Here is a 23,204-nt window from a genome sequence, read left to right as displayed (position 1 = left end):
CAAACACACAGTCATAACAGTAACGATCAATGCATTATTCTCGATTTCGCAGCCGTACTAGTCTTCTCTCGCATAGTCTCACCAAGGTCTGGTGCACGGGTGCGACCATCTCATATCATCAATTTCTCAGTTTCTAAAGCTAAAACTCCACTTTCTAGAGCCCATAGATTTACAAAGAGGACCTCAATGAAGCGCTCTGTGAGTCCTCAAACCATAACTGAGCCTGAAGGAGGCCCTGTCCCAAAAAAACGGAAGTTTTTGGGCCTCATTTCATCGCTAGCAAGTCGTTTATTTTCAAAGCAAGAAGCTCCTAGTCAAAAGGCACCTGGTTTCTTCGCTAACGACGGGCCTGCGCCAGATGATCTTCCAAATGAGTTCGTTTCTCAAAAACGAAGACTGTCGATTCTTGGTTCGCTCAAAAACGTCAACGATGCCGTTCCCCGAATGTCGACTTCAATCCCACATTACAAAGGGTACCAGGAGATTGCACAGTCTCTCCAGCGACAAAAGGACGAATTCAATGGTGCCACCGAACACGAAAGAAGACAGTCTCTTTTCCCACCGGCAGTTCCAGACTATGCCCTGAATGATCAAGAGGAATCCACCTTTCTCAAGGATCTTTCTCCAAACTTGAACAATGTACCTCGCCAAAGCATACTACCGACAATGGACCGTGATTTGGAGTACAACAACTCCGATGATTATGGCGAAGAGCCACAGAACCAGTTGGTTGCACAGGAGTTTGCGCCATTGTATGAAGATGACGAGGGAAATTTGGTGAGACCACCGGTGATCAACCTAGATCCAAGCGAGAGGTACCATCTATTACAGCTCAAACGCTCTGTTGAAATGTCTGAATACCTCCAGAGCAGACTCAAGTACATGGTTGATCCTGATGAAACCACCAGTGTGCCTATCGGTGAAACCAAGGTCAATTCCACTACACAAACTCATGGAGTGGATGAGTTTGATCGCAAGTTGAACTTTGACAAATTGCGTTCCAAATTGACTCTTCAGAGAAGACAGCGTCAGCAGAAGAACGGGAAGGGCTTTTTCTCAGGTGAGTTCTTCTATGAGCCAGCGCCTCCTAAAAAAGCTGACCCTGTTTCCAATGGTGTGAAGCTTGATGGCTATCTTGGTCAGGTGAACAAACCGAAGTTCCCAGAACAGAAAACCGAAAAGCCTGTCAAATCATTCCCAGACCAAGACTCTAACCCTCCGGTCAGTTTGCAAAAGAATCGTCGTACCGACCTAGGTGCTGTTCTCGGGAAGAAAGACGAACCACAATTGGACAAGGACTACCTAGAAAAAACAGAGTCTCTCATCAAGATGAAGGAACCAAGTGCCCCTCAAGCTACTAATAATTCTGTTGGTCCCAGCAGCGGCTTCAACTTCGAGATCAACAAGAACAGCCTTGGAAATATCCTTCAGACTCGTAAAGACGATGACGAGCGTGTGGAGAAAGCCAGCGCTGCTTCTGACACAAAGTCTGCTGAGGACGAGGGTAAAAGAGCATTATTTGGTTTCTCCTCCACTTCGAGTAAGGACCAGCCAAAGAAGAGATCCAGAGATGATGAGGAGGATTCCAAGCCTTCATTCCTGTTTGGAAACCAAACATCATCTGAAAAGGATAAGAAACCACTTTTCGAGTCCAGCAAACCCTTATCTGAAGAGAAGAAGGAGCTTCCAAAACCTGCATTTTCATTCGGCACGTCCGAAAAGCCCTCCGATAAGAAGGACAGCTCTACTGGTTTTTCTTTCGGCACTTCCGAAAAGCCTTCCGAAAAGAAGGACAGCTCTTCTGGTTTTTCATTTGGCAAACCCAGTTCGACGCCGCTTTTCGGTGGTTCATCCACCAAAGAAGGGGAAACAGCAGACGAGAAAGAGAAAAAGACCAGCGAAGCTCCTAAATTCTCTTTTGGCTCATCGAAACTCCCAGAAGCTGCTCCAAAATTTTCATTCGGCTCTTCTACAAATGACAAACCCTCTCCAGGTATTCCATTCGGTGGCTCGGCTACAGTCAAGGTTTCTGACGGTAATAAAGATACACCTAAGTTCCTGTTTGGTCTGAAACCAGAAAAAGAGGATGATGAGGCCGAGGAGGGGCCCAGAAAGAAGAGGGCTGCTCCTTTCTCATTTGATTCAAGCAAGAGTGAGGAAAAGTCCGAGCCCAAGAAGGATGAAAAGCCCCTCTTTAGTTTCGACAAGCCCAAGGATAGTGCACCTCCTCTCCTCAATTTTGGAGAAAGCTCCAAGAAGGAAGCAACTCCCCAGTTCAGCTTTGGTTCTCTGTCAGAGAAGAAGGAAAGTACCCCTCTGTTCAACTTTGGTGGGAGCGAAAAGAAGACAGATACTCCTCTCTTTGGCTCAGGCTCATCAACAGAGAAGAAAGACAGTACGCCGTCATTCAACTTTGGAGCATCTACTGAGAAGAAAGATGACTCGGCTCCCAAATTGGCTGCTCCAAGCTCAGGATCCACTCCCGCATTTAATTTTGGTGGATCCAGTGAGCTGAAGGACACTACGAAAGACGCTGAAAAGGAAGAGACGCCAAAGTTCTCGTTTGGAAGCTCTTCAACCAAGGACTCCACGCCCACCTTCTCCTTCGGAGCGAAGAAGGATGAAGAAGGTGAAAAGAAGGCGGATGCTCCAACACTTGGTAGCACGGCACCCAAATTTTCCTTTGAGAAGCCCAAATCTGAGGAGCCACAAGATTCTACCGAGGCCCCAAAGTTTTCGTTTGGTGCAGCGAAATCAGTGTCTCCATCCTTCACATTCGGCGGTTCAAAGCCCGCAGACACATCTTTTGGCTCGAAGACCAACGAAGTCAAGGAAACCACTCCAGTGTTCTCAGTCTCGTCAAAGGAGACCACGCCAAAACCCTTCCTGTTTGGCGAGCCAACAGCCAAGCCTGCCTTCAACTTTGGCAGCGCCCAAACCCCAGCATTTGGTGCGGACTCCAAGAGCACTTCTACATTTTCCTTTGGCAAGCCAGAGACTCCTCTGATCGGAGCTCAGGCTGGAACTGCTGCAGCACCCAAGCCAGCATTCACCTTTGGTCAGGCTGCCACTGCTGACCCTGCTCTGATCTTTGGAGCCAGCGGAGGCAATACACAAAGTTCTCAAGCTACGCCAGCCTTTGGTGGCCCTTCTTCAGGTCCCTCGAGTACGGCTTCGCCATTCAATTTTGGTGCTACACAGGCGCCTGCGTTTGGGGGTCCTTCCGGTGCATTTGGGGGTCCAAACCCCACTCCAGGTTTTAACTTTGGCGCAAACACTAATCTTGCCGCTCCCCAGCCTACACAGAGCCCATTCGGTGGACAAGCCAACACATCAAGTGTTTTTGGTTCTCGTGGATCTACGCCTGGAGCCCCAGGAAACAACACCTTTGGCCAACCTGGAGCTGGAATTACGAACCCTGCATCCGTCTTTGGCGCCAACCCTACACAGTCTTCAGGCGGATTCGGTATGGGTAGCAACGCTCCACCAAACCAATTCAACAGTGCTCCAGGAAGTCTCGGAGCAGGCAGTCGAGAGAACACACCTCCTGTTTTCGGAGCTGGTGCTCCCGGTGCTCCAGGCGCTCCCGGTGCTCCCGGTGCTCCTGGTGCATTTGGAGCTGGCCAGCTGTTTACACCTCCGCTTGCTATGAAGGGCCGCCAAATTGCTCGAATGAGACCTCGCAGGAGATAGAGAAATGGAAAGGGAATGTGGCGAAGGCTGAGGCGACACAGCCACAACGGCGCAATTTTTTCGAGAAGGCAAAATTTGCAACTTTTTCTTGTCACATTAGAAGTGCGTTTCATAAGACAAATGCACTGCTATGTTGGATGCATTGGCGCCGATCATAAGTGCGGTGGAACGGTTAATGTCAAACTGCGGTGATATGCCACACCAGCATAAGCGAATTCGCAACATGTGAGTCCGAGGTCATCGAGGTCTCGGATGGCAAAAATTTCGGAAACAAAAACAACCCGTGTGGAGTTTCTTTTGAAGCGGAGTTCGAAGGATTAGCGTCATTCACAAGCTCCTTTTCCTATTCAGTGCATTACTATTGTCCCGGACCAGGTCTTGTCCATTCTAAGCCGCGCTGGCAGCAATGCAAGAATAGCACCGCGGCTGGTTCATTCGAAATCAGCTGAGATCGGACTTGTGGCATGTGAAGCCAGGAGGGACAAAACAGAGGCAAAAATCGTCTTTTTTGATAAGATTTTTTTTGCAAAACCGACTCATCAGAGTTTTCCCCCGGATCCTGTCGATTCCTTTCCTGCGCCCCTGTCGTTAATTCCGACCGTTAAACGGTGTGTGTTTTTCCTGCGTGTAAGTGCGTTTAATTTTCGTCTGCCTATCGAGACATACAACCACTTTTGAGACCTGATACTACAACCACACTCCATGTACCCACCGGTCTACCCTTCGGAGATCCGGTATCGTCCCGGACGAATCCAAAGCTTGAATGCGACTCAGGAAATAGCCCTCAAACAGTGCTGGGCTACGCTATTGAAGCTGTGGGGCTACGACATCTCCTTGTCCAACGACGACATCTCCTTACCGGAGCTGTTTGTCGCCCTGTCCATCGTGGACGTAGCCGAAGCACCTACCAAATACCTGGCCAGCTTGAACTCCGATGGCGAATCCATAGTTTCCGGAGTATCGACCACTCTAACTCTTCTGACGACAGCAACGAATCTGAGTGGGAAGAAGAAGAAGAAGAAGTGGGGTCTCTTCCGCACGAAACCCCTGGCACCAAAGCAAGTGCTGTCCCAGCGAAAAATGGCATTAGATAACAGCTATTTGGAGAAGTATGCCTTCATCAGCAAGGCTTCTGATCACACCAGACACGTCTTTGGCCAGCATCACCAGCTAATGTATGACGAGAAGAAGGACCCTCTTGAGGAGGATGGCTGCGATGACGAGTCAACTCTAGAGAAGGAGTCACTTAGCTCACTCGAGACCTTCCATACGGCCCACTCGAGCCCTAATCTGCATCATCGCCCACATGTGCGCCAAAAGAAGAGTTTCTCGCTCAAATCGGTCAAATCAAGTCATTTTGTGCATCCAGCATTGAGCAAAGGCAAACCAAAGGTTGTTCATGCGGGCATTGTCCATATGCTCAAAAACGGCCTTTTGGATAACATGATTCTCCGCTTCTGCCGAGCTCGTAAGTTTAATTATGACGATGCAGTGCAGATGCTCGTCAAGTCTGTGATCTTCAAGCAGACTGAATACCCTGCTGACGCTTGGGTTCGTGAATCCGACGGACCTTCTTACATCAATGGCGAGAACCAAGGTTTCATCAAGAACCTCACCACCGGGAAGTCGTTTATCCGTGGTCATGACAAGCTTGGAAACCCACTTTTCGTGTTCCAGTCCAGAAAGCACTTTGCTCATGACTCTCCATTGCATGAGACCGAGAGGTTTGCCACAGTCATGATTGAGTGGTGTCGTCTCTTTTCCAGAGAAATCAATGACTCCGTTGATGCTTTCACGGTCATGTTTGACTTGACGGGCTTCTCCTTGAAGAATGCCGACAATGCGCCCATCAAGTTTTTGGCCCAAATGTTTGAGGCCCACTACCCCGAGACTCTCGGGTTCATCATTGTGCATAACGCCCCGTGGATCTTCTCTACGGTGTGGAACGTCATCAAGAATTGGCTAGATCCTGCAGTCGTGTCCAAGATTCATTTCACCAAGGGCTACGAAGAGTTGGTGAACCTTATAGACGCTGAGCATATACCGAAGTACCTTGGCGGAGATGACACCGATGAGGTGCCGTACATCCCGCCAACAGTGCATGACTTGAGACCCCCAAAGAGAAAGGACCTCAGATACAAGCGTCTCAGGCAGCAGAGAGATGAGGCATTCATGCGCTTCATTGACATCACCAAGAAGTGGTGTGAGAGCACCGATCCGGAGGTCAGCTCGCGCTACCTCAGAGATAAGATTTTGCTCAATTACCAGCTCTCCGACAACTATGTTGAGCTCGATCCATATATCCGAAACCCAGGCATGTACGACAGAAACGGGGCCCTCGTTGTGGGCAATTAGCCGTTTAATATAATGAGAAAGGAACCAAGTGTAGGCAACTAGTATTGAAGACGCTGACCATCAAGCAATAAGTCTCGACGCTAGGGCATTAAGTAGAACGTCACACTAGCCAATTTGGGACGTCGCCGTTTATCGATAAATCGACCCAAGAAGGCAACTTAAAAGTACCCTTCACAGAGTACGGCCACTACACCATTTATGAGCACTGCACGACTCGGCACATCGGTGCTCCATATTTCAACCAAGTGCATCCAATTCCTCAATAAACCCATCCCAATAAAAAAACCCAAATGTCCCGCCGATCTGGCCGCTCCAAGCCCCCAGCCGACGATCGCGCCAGAGCTTCCGACGCTGAAGAAAACGAAAACGAAATCGACGACGCCGACGAAATCACCCGCTGTGTATGCGGACATGATGAACTCACCTCCATAGATCCCCAAGTCCAGCTGCTCCTACAACAAGAGTACCGGATCAAGGTGGATCTGGGCCTTTTCATCCAGTGTGACAAGTGCCTGGTCTGGCAGCACGGTTACTGTGTTGGGCTTTTTGTAAACGAAGATGTGCCAGATAAGTACTGGTGTGAGCAGTGCAAGCCAGAACTCCACTTGGTGATTCTGGTGCCACAGAAACAGCCTGGCCGGACGCTTTACAAACCAGCCAATGAGAGCAGGACCCGATTGATGGAGGAGGAAAGCAGCCGAAACGAAAAGCGTGCTGCCACTAGGCTGCGAGGCAGAAGAAGCCCTTCAGAGAAAACACCCGAGGCATCCAGAGAAACAGATAGACAGTCACGCAAGGACAGGCGCCACGGCAACGATTTCGATGAACAGCTCCAGAAAGCCTTGCGTGAAAGCGCCAAGGCACTGGGTCGTAACGACAGGAAAAGACAAAGCGACCTGGAGCACACTGGAGGTGAAAAACGGTCTCATTCGGAAACTTCTGAAAACGAGGTTGACGAGAGCAATGCTGATGAGGAAAGCGAGGCTACACAGAAGGAGGATCGTGCCAGGCCGCAGAGACCAAAACCAAAGAGCAGACCAGCTTCAGCAAAGCCCAAGAACACAACGCCCAAGACAGAGAAGAACGCTGTCAACAAGGAAGAGCTTCTAAATCAGCTGCTGAAACCACGTTTTGTGAACGACAAGTGCACGATCTACGAGTTGAGGAAGCGCACGGGGGCCATTCTTGAATGGCTAGGGCGTACGCAAATGGAGTTGGAGGAGGAGAGAGACTTGAAAAAGAGTCAGTTGGCAGAGGCCAATTGTGAGGAGCCGTTCGTTTCGCATTTTGATGAGAACTTGAAGCTCATGGAGAACTTGACAGAGAAGATTCTCTCCTGGGAGCAGAAGTTCGGCAAGTATGCACCTTGATGCTGGGCGTGCTTGAATTTCCAATTAAAATCTATAAAGCCTATAAGATCTCACGAAGCTGGCTTCTCCGATCCTGTTGGCCCGTTGCCGCCGCTGACCCTCCAGCAGGCTCATTATAACCATTGACAATATCACTCATCTTATCAAGCCACTGGCTACTGTTTAATATTCCATCACCACCGATAATGTACTTGACGCGATTGTTAATCTTGCTGAGCTCGTGAACCAAACGGGCTTCCTCGTAGGTGGCGCCGCCCTTGAAGTAGATAATCACCTCTTGGGCTGCCTGTGCCGATACATCACCATATTGCTTATTCACCACATCTGGCACCATAGTAGCGAGCTCAACCTTGTCCTGCTGGTTTTGCTGCTGGTTCTGCTTATTTTGTGGCGTTGGGTTGGTGATTTGTGCCAACACGTCGTTGAGCCTGGGGATATATTGCATGAAGATGTTGTCCGTTTTGGGCATGCTGTGCTTGTCTTCGTCATTATTAGGGTTGAAAAGTTGTTGGATCTTGATACGGTTTTTGTTGAAGATCTGGCCGATGTTGCCGTTGTTAGTGTTGCTCTCCAGAGATGACATCTTCTTGATGCTGCCAAAGTACCTGCTGAACTGCTTTATCAATGTTGTCTGCGTGATAGTTGGTGGTGGACTCGTGGTTATTGGGTCGTTGAGCTTAGCCAACATGGCACCCAAATCACTTTTCTGGTTGGGGAATTTAGCCACATAAAGAAGGAGCAACTTGACCTTGTTCTCCGTGGAGACCGTGTGGTCCGCAATCAAGTCAATGAGTCTGGTTTTGATGTTTTGATGGTTTTCTAAACCGCATGCAATCGTCTGCTGTAATTCACCGACAGCCCACAAATTCTGGCCCGAAATCTGCTTGTCAATTTCCGAAATGATATTGAGATGCTTGAGAATGTTATTCGAGAGTTTTTTAAACTCGGGAAATCTTGTCAAGATCTTCTTGAATTCGGACAAGTCTTGCGTCTTGAGGTTTTCAATGGAAGACTGTTTAGTCTGCTTCTTGTACTCATCCACATACTTTTGAAATCTATCCGTGAGGTCACCGTAGTTCATGTACATTGTTTCCTGGAAGAACTTGTCTTGAGATTCCGAAAGCGTGAGCTGCTCCGATGATTCCTTGATGTCCACGACATTTCGGTTGATGCCAATAAGCTCATGGATCATAGATTGGTAGGTCCACGGAAGCACGAGCGGTGATATGGGGTCATTTTTTCTATCGAGGATAAGGAGCGTAGGTGGGACATCGCTAGTCCTGTTGAGGTCGTCAAACAAGTTGTTGTTCAGGTTCGAGTTGATATAGTACAAAATCTCGGACGCCAAGCGCTTTGAGTCTAGCGAGGATGTTTCGTATTTGATCATGGGGCATTTCTTGAGAGACAAGAGCAAGCTCACTAAACTTGTTGCCTCCTGGATCGTCAGTGTGTGTCTTGCCAGCTGGGATACATCAGGCACACTTATCGTAAACAAATTGTCATTAGCAATGGAGTAGTCCTGGTAAAGCTCGATCACCTGATTCACTACCTCTTGCTCGTCGGCTTCGGCAATTCTCTCTATGTCATTCTTGCTGATCGAGTTGTTGAAGAACAACTGGTAGTGGTTATAGTGGGGGTTTAAAAGCTCCTCGCACACTTTGCTGATCAGCTCTCGAGTAGGCTTGACGTAAACGACACAATTGAGATGCTTCATGGTACTCAAATTGCGTAAATTATCTAGCATCTCAATAAGCACAACATCTTGTTGGAGAAGTTGTGATTGAGTGTAGCTCATGGATATGATAGGCATTGTGTGCTGATCCACAAGGAGCACTTTGGCTCTTATGGCAGCTGACAATTGTGTGTTATTTTTAGCCACAAATAGCTTATCGAAATAGGTCTGATTGACTTTATCTAGACTGAGAGTCGTCATGGTGGTGGACTCTTTAGATATTAGGCGATCTCGGTTGCGACACCGATACTTGACAACATGGAGTCTATTCGCACCCGTGCCTCCACCCCAGACTACATCAAATGTTGGATTCGTGATTACGTCTATTTATTTTTTAAGTTAAAGATGGGCTTCCTCGTGAGGATAGTAGTACTTGCTCAATGGCAAGACTGGTTGTGGGGCACCGCCGCGTGGATGTGTCTCTTGGAAGCGATAGGTGTTACTCTCAAGCTTACCCTTTGGATATCCAGTAGGTGTAGGCTGCTTAGTTCTCTCTTCAATCTCCGAAACAAACTTCCTTCTTTCTTCTTCGGAGCCACAAATGGTGTTGGATACGGCTTGAAGGTCTGCGCCCTTCTCCTCAACTATCTTGTCGATCTCATCCGTTGCAATAGACAGCTCGGAGTCGTAGATGTAGTTATGGACAGCGGTGACGAAGTTCTTCTTGTCATCAAACACTGGAGTCTTTCTCAGCGTCAAACACACACTCAAACGAGCTGACTTGGTGCTTTGGTGAACGTCGAAGTAATCATTGAAGAAGTCGACGAGCTCCTGTTTCGTAACAGTCTCCAAAATCTTGACATCTTCGGTCTTCTGTTCAAAATCATAGTAACCGTTATTGATGGCATTCCAGTAGAGTGAGGTCTCCTCACCAAGGTTCTTCAACTTTGTCAACTTCATGTTCTTCAAAGACTGCTTGTACTTCGTAAACACCTCTTCCGTAAGTGCACCACCAAGCTTTTGCTTCTTAAAAGATTCCAAAAACTTTTCGACTCTGTACTGAAGATAATCACAAGGTCTTTCAGATTGGACGAGCACCCTGAGGCCAAAGTAGGATCTGGTCAGTCTGTATCCGGAGAACACGACATATCCAAGCTGCTCCTTGGTACGTAACTGGTTGAAGCAAGGTTCGTGAAGCATTGTCGCCAACAAGTCGGTGAGTACTCTCAAACGAGCATTATTCTTTTCAACTTTTCCGACTTGAACGAAGTACTCCAAACATGAGTTCACGTTAGATGGATCTTGCAAGGGTAATTCATACCTCACACTCTCTCCAACGTCCAAATGAACACTTTGGAATCTGACAATCTCATCAACCTGCGCTTTGGAATCGGCAATTTGCTCTCTGGCATTGAAAGCATCTTCGAGGTCTTGACTAACCTTTTTAGCAGTGGAGTACTCGAAATTACCGTGAATCAACCCCTGGACAAAGATACCTTTGCTCCATAACTTCTCCTTTGTGAAGTTCTGCAAATCGTTGAATGTGATCTTCTCGAGCACTTCGACCTTTTCGGTATCTGGGTATGTCTTTTCGTTCAAAAATTGCAAAAAGTGAGTGCCGATCTGGGCGTAAGGAATATCATATCCAGCATTCTTGAGATCTTGAGCGATCTTGTATTTGATGGATTCGAATCTGTCCAGCTTAGGCTCAAAGTTGACAAACTTGTTCAAGACTTCCACAAGGAAAGCAGGAAGCTTGTCGTTGTATCCACTAGCCTTGATTGAGAAGGAGTCCCTAAATTGCAGAAGGGAGAATTTCAACCCCACGAGATCAGCAAAGTAGTTCATCTCATTGAACTCATCCTCCATCAACTCACCCAAAAGCAATCCCAAAACGGAGGACTCGATATCGTCACCCAATGGTGGCGCGTGCACAACAAGACTGATGGATCCCTTGGGAATCCTGAATCTGTCATCTTGCTTATACCAGATTTCAAATTTGGGTGTGTCTGTGATCAACCAAGGATGAGGCAAGGCCTTCTCGACCTTTTCACCCTTGACGGTGAAATCTTCGGGAATAAACTTATTTGGAGCAGGAAGGTGCAAGTCGCTGTTAACGGAGACGCTCTTCAAAGCATTCATGAGGCCTTCAGAGATGTCTTCATACGAGTACTCAGTGCCATACCACTTTTCCTTGTTTGGTAGGTTTTCGAATGTCTGGGATGTCAAAGAGATTCTCAAGTTAGATGGGTTCAAATGGTTGCCGAACTTCTTGATTTCTTGGGGATCGAATTCTCTCAAGACGGTACAATTTAATAATCTCTCTGGGGGAATGTAGAAGTCTTCTTTGAACTTGAACAAAGAGCTGCTCAATTTTGAAACAGTGTTGGAAGTTCTCTCCTTCTGCTTGAATCTGAAGTCAATCTTGGACATGTCACTTAACTCCTTCCATAACCACTCTGGTGGTTCTTGGGTTTGGAGCATCTTCAAGTACTCGAAGAAGTGAACAACAATCTCTTCCCAGTTTTCCAATCCCAGTGGAGTCAAATCGAGCTCTGCAGAAAATACCGAACACCCGTCACATATTTTCATGCTGCCAGCAGAGAGCTCGTTAACCCAGTTTTTCTTTTGTAAGTAGTGCAAAATGGAACCCTTACTCTCATGGCCAATGAGGTGCGAGTAGTAGCTTCCAGGCCTCTTGTCCCAGTTATGTTCCTGGTCGTCGGGGATCAAAAATGTAAGATCTAGCTTGGTGGAGTCCATGATAGGCTTGGCCTTCAAGATCTTACCCATGTTGTCAGGCTTATAAATGAGCTGTCCGTTGTATGATGGTCTTGAAAGATTAGCATTAGGCACATCAGAAAACTTTGTGATGGCCCAGTAGGTAAGATCGTCGAGAGAGTCCTTGCCCAAGACGACCAAACTCATGATGTTGGAGGAGTAGTGGTCTTTGTAGAAGTCAAGCAACACGTCACGAACATTGACGCCTCTGCTAGCAGGCTCCTCGTGCAATGTGCCGAAGTTACCTGTGGAGAATCCGTTGTATGGATGCTTGGGGTTACTTGTCAGTTTGTCGAGCTGATACAAGCGCCACATGTCATTTTGTAAGTTTTTCTTGTTTTCAGAATCAACGGCCTTGATTTCTCTGTCCTTGCAACTTTTGCTGAACAAAGGGTCGATGAAGAACTGGGAGAACCTATCCAAGGCTCCTTCCAAGTAATCTGAACTAACTTCAAAGAAGTAGTTTGTGTGTTCGGACGCAGTATATGCGTTGGAGTGGCCTGAGTGTTTGGATAAGTAGCTCAGGTATTCATTTTCCTCGGGATACTTGCCGGTGCCCATGAACAAGAGGTGCTCACAGAAATGAGCCAAACCGGAAACGTTATATTCCTTATCGGCGAACGATCCCACGTGAACATCCAAGGAAGCAGCCGCTCTGTCTGAGGAGGGGTCGCTGATCAATAATACATGTAAGTCGTTGGAGTCTAGTTTGATAAATCTATAGCTGCGATCGTCCAAGAGCGGTTTCTCAATAGCCGGGTCGTCAGCGAGGATAGTGTAGGCGGATCTCATCGCAAATACCTTGTGTTTTTTGAAAAAGCTGAAACTCGGAAATCGAAAAGGTGCTCTGGTGTCTGTGGAAAACAACCTTCTGAGCATGAATTGTGGAGCGCTCAGTATTATATATGAGCGCAAATCTGGACACCAAAAAAGTACCTTGGAGGAATGCGACCGTATCTGGGTCATATACCGGCTGCAAAATGTGGCACACTGATAACAGCTTTACATGAGTTTTTTGATATTGTCCATGAAGCTGGACACGATGTACTCCACGGAATCGAGCTTTGTGAAGGCGCTGACTAGTACGGGATCCGCCGACGAAACTTCGAGTTTTCGGTCCACCATAACCACTTGGTTGTTGTATGTGATACACCTTGTAATGTAGTCCTGAGCTTCGTATTTTGGTCGAAGCGATAAGTGACCGAAGACATTGCTGAAAACACCCGCTTTCTCCTTTTCTTTCTTCGAATGCTCCATTTCGTCCCTCTTCCCCTCAGACATCCGGTCTCTGACCTTATCGACGTAGGATTTGCCTGTCTCTTGGTCGATTTCAGACCATGGCTCCTCCGTAACAATGAACAAGTCTTTAAGATCGAGACACACTTCAGCTTGGGAAATGTAGAGATCCAAGGCAATGTGAGGGCTAAGTTCAGGCTCAAAGTGGTTGGAGGGAGTAATGTGCAGAGGGAAGACAAGCTCGGGATCCGTAGGAAGCTGGAGAGCTTTCTTGGCAACCAGTAGCTCCAGTAGGAGGGTTTGGAACAATTCAAGAAGCAGCTGATGCTTTTCACGATGTGTTTCCTCACACTGCTCCACCAGGTTATCATCAAATATGGATTCTGCTTGCACTATGAGGGTTACCGACAGCTCAATTGCTTTTTTTGCGGCAGTGATTTGCGTGAGCTTGATAGGCTTAGCGAGCTTGATGTGGTGGACTGCCCTGTTGAAGTGTTTCTCTTTGATTGCAACACTCATCTTGGTTATGTAGGCTCCATCTCTCACGAGGATTCCCTTCACCGCCTCCAGCTTTGCTGAAGATACAGGAAGTGTCACCGCTGGGCCCTTTTCAATGTGCTTTGATGCGTCAGGACTCTGAGGAGAGTTATATAGTATGAGGTTGGAACATATCTGTAAAGCTTCAATTAGCTGGGGAAGTTCAGGCTGGACTACCAGCTCCACAAGCCAATGGAGCTCTCTATCGCGGCTTTGCTGTTTGAGTGTTCTGATCTGATCACGTTGCGTTGATGTCAAGGATAGCATTGTAGGTAGGGAGCTTATTGGTGATAATTAGAGTCCGCAGGTAAGTGCAGTAGTAGTGGAGGAAACGAAGGATGATGGTGGAAGATATGGAGTCTTCGAGTTTTTGAGTTAATTGTAGGGTTATTTAATTGAGGTTGTGGAAATGCGATTTCTTTGAGTGTATGTTTTAATTGTGTTTACCTGGAGACCAGGTTGATGTTTCTGAAATGAGTGTGCGATTGAGAAATGGTTGCAAAACTAGTAATAAAGAACAGGTTGAAAAAAATCAAAATACCAATCTTTTAAACAAACTTTGATTGGAACAAATAATTACATCACCAGATTATATAGTCGGTTTATTGATTTTCCGCCAACTGTCTTGTTCATCGTCTTTCGGTAGCTCTTCCGTATTACAGGTAATCAGTGATCGGGCAGACAAACCAGAACGTCAATCTCGAGACAGGAATATGCAATATTAAAAAATGATGTGAACGTAGAAATGATGGGAAAGGGGCAACATTTGAGCTCTCGGAATTACAACTTCTTGGTACTCGTGAAGACGACTACGTACCCACAGTAAGCCATCACATAGAGTATCATATGAAGCTGAATTAATGAAAGCTAATTCAATGAAATGGCAAAGAATGTTTTGAAAAGTTACTTCATAAACCCGCCAACGGCGTTCTTGATATTATGAACAACTTGCATAGCCTACGGAAGGAAGTCGAGAACGGCTTACAACAACCTACAAAGGGTGAACCACTTTTGTTTTGAAATCCTCACACTTTCAAGGGCTAGAACCGGTAACATTGTCGCTTTGACGTTGCCAGTCTTATTCCATGGCTTAAGCGCAAATCGAGTTACGCTAGTCTGATCCAACACAAGTCGATCATCAACCCAGCCTATTGATCGGCGAATGGCAGTAAACAATGATTTGTAAATAATTATCAGCGGTAGACGACAGCTAGAGTCTACGTAGCAAAGCAAAGGTCAAGAGAATTGCATCAGACTGGGTTTTCAAACATCATCAACAAATCGATAACAGACGAACTTTAATGTAAAGATTTCCAGCGACGCAGACTTAGAAATTTTAACTCACCAGTTTAGGTTCTCCGGCCTAGCCGAAACCTGCCACTTCGGCTATGCTACTTGTGTAACGACCTACGAGCAATGTGAAGGTAGTACTGTCTCTTGCTAACTGGAGTGTCTCTGGGAGCTTTAGCATACACTCTTTTGCCAGGAGGGAAACATGTAAAAAAGCCTATACAATGGCAAATTCGACTCTTCTTTCGTAAATTCTTGTCGTCTACAGCGCAATTGATGCAAAATATTCTTCACAATACCCAGATCTTCTTGCGGTTGTCAATGCACCATATAGCAGAACAACAGTGCTTCCTGTCTGCGAAAGGCAGGAATCGAAGCATCGGCAGGACTACAGAAATTTAGACCAGGTTGTCTGAACCTTACATATCACTTGCTTTTTCCAGTTTAAAACCAAAAACTGCCATCCCTGGTGTTGCAAACCATCAACACCTGGCAAGTACGATATCTACGCCCATCAACAGTATGTTTCATACCTGGGAATAGCGGCTTCCCAACCGAGCGGCGGAAAGGGAATAGCCAACACCCGTACACCACGAAGACCTTTGCCATTTGTCGACACACAGGGCAGCTCAAGAAGCCAAACTCGAACTGGAGGTTACCAGGTGGGGATAAATGCCAAATATTTGGTTCTTTTGCTTATGGAACCTCCCAGTATCGAGTAATCCACGGCTTTCCTGGCGATGGCAATGGAATGTCTGCAGGATGGGCCAATGGGCGGAAGGCATAGAACCCGTGCACCCGCATATTTTTACGGTTTATGCACGACAGCGAGAAAACTCCTATCCTCCCACCCTCGCAACATCAACACATTTTCCTCCTTCCCACAACTACTTTTATGTCCAGGACCTGAGTCTACTAAACAGTGTTAGGTAGGTGTGCAGGAATTTGTTTATATCCACACCCCAGAGTTTAGGTAAACCTTCGTCTACTACATTCCAAACTTGTTTTCAGCTTATAGTTGAAACTAAAAACTACTTCCCGTTCGTTGTTATTGTCCGTGCTAGGTGAAATTCGGCACACAACAAAAAAAGTCCCCCCTGAAAAACAAACATGTCTGGTCCCTCCACATCCAACGAGAGGTCCACTAACCATGGCCAGGGATTAAATCCCCATCAACAACAACATTTGCAGCAGCAGCACCTCCACCACGCGTCGCAGTTGGACCACACCACTGCTGCCGCTATTGCGTTGGGCCATGAAATTCCAAACCCCGTTATGGCCCACCTGGACGAGGAGGCCCGCTACTTGGGTCTTAACCCAGCTGCCGCTGCCCAGTTGCAACAACAACAGCAGTTGCAACAGCAGCAGATGCACCACCAACACCAATTGCATCACCACCACCACCCTCAGCTTCATCAGCAGCAGATGCACCATCCTTTGCAACAACAACACCACATGCCGCAGCACCATTTGCAGCAGCAACAGCTCCACCAGCAGCACCAGTTCCAGACGGCGCCCATGGAGTTTGAGAATGGTGGTTTCCTTGTGTCTAGACATGGTGAGGGTGACATCATCAAGACCTTCTCTTCCAAGCAAGAGCTTGTCAAGTACGTCAAGACGGTGTTGAACGAGGAGGAACAATGTAAGATTGTCATCAACTCGTCGAAGCCAAAGGCCGTGTACTTCCAGTGTGAGCGTTCTGGTTCTTTCAGAACCACTGTCAAGGACGCTACCAAGAGACAGAGAGTTGCCTACACCAAGAGATCCAAGTGTGGTTACAGATTGGTGGCCAACTTGTACCCACCTGACAAGGATAAGGCTAAGAAGATGAAGAAGGAAGCTGACTTTGATGGCTACCCAGATGACGACAAGAAGGACCTGGAGATGTGGATCTTGAGAATGATCCACCCAGCCCACAACCATCCTCCTGAGCCTAACTTCTCCTCCGGTGGTGGTGGCAAGAAGAAGAGAGCTAAGTACACTAGAACCTTGGTTGAGAAGCCATTGAACCGTGGCAACAACGGCACCGCTGCTGCAGTGGCTGCCGTGGCTGGTTACCCAGAGGCCCTGCTTCACGACCACCAGCTTCTTCAGCAACAGCACTACCTTCAGCAACAGCAGCAGCAGCAGCTTCACCACCAACAGCTTCAGCACCACGCTCACCATGGTCAGCACCACCACGACGATGGTAACCACCCATCTGTCCAGGATGTTGCTGTTATTGCTGCTATGGAGGCCGCTCCCGGCAACCATAGCTTGCTGAACCCACCTGTGGACCCTAACATTGACAGCGTCGACCCAAACGTGGATCCTAGTGTGCAGCAGCATGACCATGCCCATGGCCATGTACACTAAGCGGTTCGGGAAGGTCTCTCGCGCTATAGAACGAAGGGTGGAATCCAAAGTGGAGAACACGGGTAACTCAAAACAAATTCACCCTTTGATTCTGGCGTGCCCAACCACGAAACAGAAATACAAAAGACCTTATTGTACCATACAATGTTATGGCCTGTGGCAGCGGGCCTGTTGCGATATTCAAATTGCCATCATTTTTTTAACTAATTGGGTCTTGCCCCTGGGAGCTTAGATTCATGAAATCAAGATTTTATTTTTTTACTGTTCTTTGTTTGTATGACTATAATATACCACCAATCTCGAGATACGTAAATGTCCTGAATATCAGAATTGGCTGCAAAAGCACTGCAAAAGCATGTAGCCATTGCACAGGTTGACAGTTTCATACAGTCGATAAGGCAGGGAGGGCAGAGTAGCTCGAGCAATGTGGAGGACTTGCTTCGAGGATTCTTGGACAATAGCTCTTAATTCGATGAAGAAAATCGAGAGTTGACGAGTTCTTCAAAATAATTTTATTTAAGAACTGATTAGGATTTTAGTGTTTGCTTTTAACTCAAGAAGATAGGAGAACGAAACCGAAGGGAGCAAAGTCTGCAATAAGAGCGATGCATCTATAAAGAGGTGTGCTACATGAAAAAAGCTTTCGAAATGCAGAGATGACTGTAGCGTCTACTAATCTATTTTAAGTAAGCTAGCAATAATCGATGAGGATACTTGAATGAGGAATTTCATTTGACTAGTGATTAAGGCTACCAATTGATTGTCCTTTCAAGCAGTTGATTGAGCTATCTGGGAAAAGATGGGGGTACTTTGCGAGAACTGAAAATTCAGAGACAAGTATAGGTTGATGTTCCGAGGAAATAGTAGCTTCGTCGAGATTGAAGGAAAAGGTGACGCTTAGTGCACGTAAATCTGGACCATGGAACCTTCGTGCATACGTAATATGACCCTTAACAATTACGGAGACGTGAAACAGATAACAAAAAAACAAAAGAGAATCAATCGTTGCAGCCAATCGTCAAACCGAAGTTCGTCAAATCCCACCTACAACCGTTTTGCAGACGGTGCCATCTAACACTCATAACCATCTCAGGTCAACAAAATGAACTATAGAGAAAAATCACAAAAAGTCAATTCCTAAATTCCACCAAATCCCCCAATACAATCACTGAACACATGGTGCACCGAATGAGGCTGCTCATCCTTGCCCGCTCCATACATCATCGCAAAACGGTCCGCAGAAACGATGAAACCTTATTTCTCCTTACTGTACATAGAATTCAAATCACCCACCCAAGCCTTTCCAGCTCTCCTCAATATTCGCCGATTCTCGAAAATAATACTTCACAATGGCCCCAGGTGGGGACTGTGCTCGTCTATAGAGGTTCATCACCCGCGCATTCCTGGGGTAATTGATCAGAGATATCCCTAAGTCACGATCTACTCCAGCGAGGTAGAGCAATCGAAATTGAATTACAATCAGAAGAGCGGCATACTTCTCCTGTCATAAACAAATTCTACAACATTCAAGAACACAACGCCCTAGTCATCTCAGATGTCCCTGTCAGATGATCATCAGGAACCGAGGCAACCCAACCAGGAGGTGACTTCTGGAAACGAAAGCAATGGGGTACACCAAACACCGATAGTGTCTCCATCTACAGAAGAACCACCTTCAAAACCCCAGAGTACCTCGGATCCAAGTCCGAAAAATCTCACAGATGGGCCATCTAAGAAGAGTACTATCACGAGCCAGGAGCTTTCCAGTCCAGTCCAAGCAATAGAGGCTCTGTCCGTGAGGGCCAGCTCAACGCCCAAAACACCGAACCACAAACCGTCTCGTGACGAGATTGCTGTGGATGCAATTGTCCCTGCTACAAGCCCTAGAATAGTGAGGGAGAACTCCATCATCAGAGATGAGGACTTGCAGAATGAACTAACGCCATTGCTCGGGAGCGATTGTTCCGAATCGTATGTTGCATTAGAAGAAGGCTTACATCGCCAGCTACGGGCATCCAACACTCGCAGAGGTTTCTCTGGGTGGTTCTCACAAACCTTCTGCTCCACTCCATGGCTATCTTGGCTTATCTTACTCATTATTGCGGCATTGCTTATAGTGCTACTAGTTGCACGCAATCTACCGATGCTCTTGGACCAGGCTTTCATTTCTGAGCTTCACAGCGTCTCTGTACTGGATATCAGTGACTCAGGCTTGACTGTGCATGTGGTGGGCTCCACATTTGTTGACTACGAGAGCATACAAAGCCGCTTTTATGGCCTGGCGCTTAAAGTGATTGCTTTGCTTATTGGTGGAGTAACGGTTGTACCCACTGATGCATCCAGAGTATTCGTCAGTGGAGAAGGCATCAACAGAGTCCATGTGCTTGATGTCTACGCTCCCGAGGTTCTGGTTGATCTCATTGATCACCGTCTTACGGAGTATGATTTTATTACAGAGGCATATTTTGTCGATGATTCATTGACAGACCTTTTAGAGGATCTTTTGAAACACAATCGCTCGGAGCCTCTCCCCCTCTCGATCGAGGTCGATTTCACCACAGACATAAAGACCAAAGGGATTAAATTCAATGCGGGGCCAGTCAACATCCGTGAAGACGCTGTCATAAGTCCCGAAAGAATGGTATCACCTTTGAGTGTGGAGTCTTTAAATCTTGATTTGGAGAGAGAAGGCATAGCACTCAATGCGACACTTCTACTTGACATCCTACCGATCAAGCTAGATTTCAGGTCTGTTCAATGGGATGTTGCAATTGCTGACTGCGATGGGAAACCTTCATACTTGGGCTTATGGGAGTCGGACCCTTTTACGGTGAAGCCGAATTTGCTCACGGAGATTGACGTCAAGGGAAACATAGAACGTGTACCCGACAATCTTCTCAAAGTCTGCAAAAACGGCCAATCTGCTTTTAACCAATTTGTATCGAAGATCTCAAATGAAGGGTTGTTGGATATCTTTGTACTGGCTACGAAGACTTTGCAAAACGCTCAAAACTTGCCCAAATGGCTCTACAATATTCTCACGCTGGTCGATGTGAATATTGAAATTCCAGTCAGCACACGGAGTGGCCTTCCTCTAGGTGACTATCTATCTCGCCTTGACATCACTTCGATGGACTTGAGCATATTCCTGTCCCAACCAGGGAAGCTTAATGTCAACACAAGCTGTGATTTCAAAGCAGCAGTTTCTTTGCCGATTTCCCAAAGAGGCTTTGAAGCATCTCTTTCTAAGTGGACTTCATCCGTGGAAATATTAGATGGCAACGCCACAGTTGGAAGTGCGTCTACTGTCCTGAGCAGCGGCCTAGCTATCGCAGGGGATAGCGGCAATACTACATCTATACTTGGCAATCTCGCAAACTGGGAGTTCGTTTTCCATGATTTTAATTTCTTGGGCGACTTCGTCAACAGATGGTTGAACGAGCACAAGCCTGCTTTTCCAACAATCGATGCTGATATTAAGCAGGTCAAGCTTGATCTGCCACTCCTCAACACTACACTTGGGGATATTACGGTGAAGAATATAAATTTTGACCCAAAACATGCGGGAGTGTTGCAAAAGTCTGATGAAAAGTTCCTTGACTGGCTCTTGAAGAATATGAATATCAGTATGCTGACGGTAGCCTTGTTGAGCTCTGGGCATGATTGGGTGACATTTGCAATAGAGGCTGAGGTTTTCAACCCCATTCCATTGAGTTTGGATCTCAACAAGCAAGATTTAGTTTTTGCTATACTATTCGAGGATGCTCAGATTGGCAATGTTACCTTTCATGATCTAAGCTTCCCTCAAACCCACAAGCGCATCACTATTCCAGCTCTTTTGCAAGTGGACTGTGCTACGTTTGCTGAAAGAAATTCAGCAGAGAAATTTGTCAGTCTTGTGCTTTCCGGTGCATCGAATATTACTATCGGTGTCAAAGGTTTGCAAACTGCAGCAAGCACCGACTTAGATCAGGTAGTGAAGCATCTACATGTACCAGACATTACCTTGCCCCACTTGAAATTTCCGCATCCTGACGAGGACGAGACATCAGCCAAACAGGAGCTTGCGAACGGAAGCCCGTTCCTTATTGAAGCTACGATCCATATCCTTACATCTGAAGTCGAGCTTCTTGTGTTCAACCCCATCAATAACCAAGCAATCCTAGTTGACCTTTTGCTGTGTCAAGCGATATACGAGGAGCATGTACTAGCATATGCGGACAACGTTGGTGACATGATGATTCCGCCTGGTATTTTCCGTACCAAGCGAATTCCGTACAAGGTTGGTTCCGGAGTTGGAGGCGATATCTTGAGAAGAGCATTGAACGGAGAGTTGGAAGTGGTGGTGAAGTCAGACATGATGGTTCAAGTGGGTGAATTTAGCGGCCAGATCTTGTTGCAAATTCAGGGAGTCACAGCCAAAGTCAGGCTATAGTAGTAATGGCTGCGAAATTGGCTTCATTACGGTGACGGTTCCGATGAACTATTAGTTTGTGTGTTTTACTATCACTAAATTGAAGATATTTCATTATGGAAATTGCTTACGACTTCACGAGATGGAATCTGAACTCGAAATGACAGCTTTGTGTTGGTTAAAAACCTAGGTCTAGATGGCCAAAGGACTATGAGCAGAGTCTTATCTGCCAGAAAATTCCTTAACAAGAAGTGTTGCGAGTGTCAAAAACGGATCACATTGCCAAACACAGGCACGTGACATTGTTGTTTCCACGAGAACCGAGCTAAATATAGCCAGTCTGGAAGCGCTCTCGCCTTTAACTATGGGCCCAGGAGTGTACACAAGCATCCAAACATTAGCGATCACCACCTCACTCCAGTCTAGGTTTTCACCATCCAAAAAACATCGGTTTTTTTCTCAACCACGCTACACCACCCTTTTTGGTTCCTTTCGCTAGACTATAGAAAAAAGATGTACGGCTTGAAATTCACCGCTATCGCTGCTTTGGCCGCCTCCGTCTCTCAGGTGATGGCCACTCCTCCAGCCTGTTTGTTGGCTTGCGTTGCAGAGGTTGAGAAGAACTCCCAGTGCAACAACTTGGCTGACTTGGAGTGCATCTGTACCTCCATTGGAGAGAAGGTTGAACAATGTTTGGATGACAGATGCCCTAGCGGCGATGCCCAGACTGCCAAGGATGCTTTCGAGTCTACTTGTAAGGAGCACGGCCACGATGTTTCTGGAAACTCGGCCTCTTCTTCTTCCGTTTTCGAGTCCTCCTCCTCCGAGTCTTCTTCCGCATCGTCCTCCGCTTCTTCTTCCGCCGCTTCATCCTCCGCCGCTTCGTCTGTTGCTGCTTCCTCGTCTGCTGCTTCTTCCGCTGCTGCTTCTGGCGCCTCTTCAGTTGCTGCTTCTTCTTTCGTGAGCTCCGAGGCTCCAGCCAGCGCCGAGACCACCGCTGCTCCATCCACATTGGCCACCTCCACCCAGTCTGAGGCTGAGGAGGCCTCCTCTTCCGAGGCTCCATCCTCCGTTGCCGACGTCTCCTCTTTCGAGGCCGGTGCTCCAGTCAAGGCTGCTTCCTTCGCTGCTGCCATTGCCGGTGTTGTTGGTGCTTTGTTGTAAGTTTTTAGTTCGCTTTCCAGGGGAGCAGCGTGTGGCTTCCCTCAAAACAAGGATATAACTCAAGTTGATTTTGCATACCCTCGATTGTTTTCTGTAGGTGCTCAAATTGTAGATGCGTAACGACAATGGCATTGAACGATGTGATTGATTTCTTGGCTCAAAATAGATACTCAGTTGGTTGAATTGCAAAGGGGCTTTGTCGCCGTTGAAGACGTTTTATGCTTTTGGGGCTTTTGTTGTGGGGGTTTCCAGATCAATGCTAGGAAGAGGGGTTTTACGGTTGAAGGTATAATAATGAGGAAAAAAGAACAGTCTTTATTTACCTGGCTTCAAATTA

General features: G+C 46.9%; 7 protein-coding genes across 7 annotated transcripts; 4 read left to right on the top strand and 3 right to left on the bottom strand.

Moving 5' to 3' along the window:
* Window positions 1–186: 186 nt before the first annotated feature.
* C7M61_001873 (FG-nucleoporin) lies at window positions 187–3,693 on the top strand (the record flags this gene model as incomplete). Its single annotated transcript, XM_024857270.1, has 1 exon — window positions 187–3,693. One exon carries the CDS (start codon window positions 187–189, stop codon window positions 3,691–3,693), a length of 3,507 nt encoding a protein of 1,168 aa, XP_024714406.1.
* Window positions 3,694–4,395: 702 nt separating this feature from the next.
* Window positions 4,396–6,048, top strand: C7M61_001872 (uncharacterized protein; the record flags this gene model as incomplete). Its single annotated transcript, XM_024857269.1, has 1 exon — window positions 4,396–6,048. The coding sequence occupies one exon, from the start codon at window positions 4,396–4,398 to the stop codon at window positions 6,046–6,048; it is 1,653 nt and encodes a 550-aa protein (XP_024714405.1).
* A 290-nt stretch (window positions 6,049–6,338) lies between these two features.
* On the top strand, window positions 6,339–7,418 carry C7M61_001871 (uncharacterized protein; the record flags this gene model as incomplete). The annotated part of the gene is made up of 1 exon (XM_024857268.1): window positions 6,339–7,418. The coding sequence occupies one exon, from the start codon at window positions 6,339–6,341 to the stop codon at window positions 7,416–7,418; it is 1,080 nt and encodes a 359-aa protein (XP_024714404.1).
* Window positions 7,419–7,458: 40 nt separating this feature from the next.
* Window positions 7,459–9,351, bottom strand: C7M61_001870 (uncharacterized protein; the record flags this gene model as incomplete). The annotated part of the gene is made up of 1 exon (XM_024857267.1): window positions 7,459–9,351. The coding sequence occupies one exon, from the start codon at window positions 9,349–9,351 to the stop codon at window positions 7,459–7,461; it is 1,893 nt and encodes a 630-aa protein (XP_024714403.1).
* A 138-nt stretch (window positions 9,352–9,489) lies between these two features.
* On the bottom strand, window positions 9,490–12,663 carry STE23 (metalloendopeptidase; the record flags this gene model as incomplete). Its single annotated transcript, XM_024857266.1, has 1 exon — window positions 9,490–12,663. One exon carries the CDS (start codon window positions 12,661–12,663, stop codon window positions 9,490–9,492), a length of 3,174 nt encoding a protein of 1,057 aa, XP_024714402.1.
* Window positions 12,664–12,873: 210 nt separating this feature from the next.
* Window positions 12,874–13,911, bottom strand: RAV2 (Rav2p; the record flags this gene model as incomplete). The annotated part of the gene is made up of 1 exon (XM_024857265.1): window positions 12,874–13,911. The coding sequence occupies one exon, from the start codon at window positions 13,909–13,911 to the stop codon at window positions 12,874–12,876; it is 1,038 nt and encodes a 345-aa protein (XP_024714401.1).
* Window positions 13,912–16,044: 2,133 nt separating this feature from the next.
* On the top strand, window positions 16,045–22,867 carry C7M61_001867 (CFEM domain-containing protein; the record flags this gene model as incomplete). Its single annotated transcript, XM_024857264.1, has 3 exons — window positions 16,045–17,280; window positions 18,977–21,712; window positions 22,217–22,867. 3 exons carry the CDS (start codon window positions 16,045–16,047, stop codon window positions 22,865–22,867), a joined length of 4,623 nt encoding a protein of 1,540 aa, XP_024714400.1.
* Between the last annotated feature and the right edge of the window lie 337 nt (window positions 22,868–23,204).

Source organism: Candidozyma pseudohaemuli (assembly GCF_003013735.1).
Source record: "Candidozyma pseudohaemuli strain B12108 chromosome Unknown scaffold00003, whole genome shotgun sequence".
Classification (NCBI taxonomy): domain Eukaryota; kingdom Fungi; phylum Ascomycota; class Pichiomycetes; order Serinales; family Metschnikowiaceae; genus Candidozyma; species Candidozyma pseudohaemuli.
The sequence above is the reverse complement of the archived record's forward strand: the minus strand, read 5'-3'. Positions and strand labels throughout refer to the sequence as shown.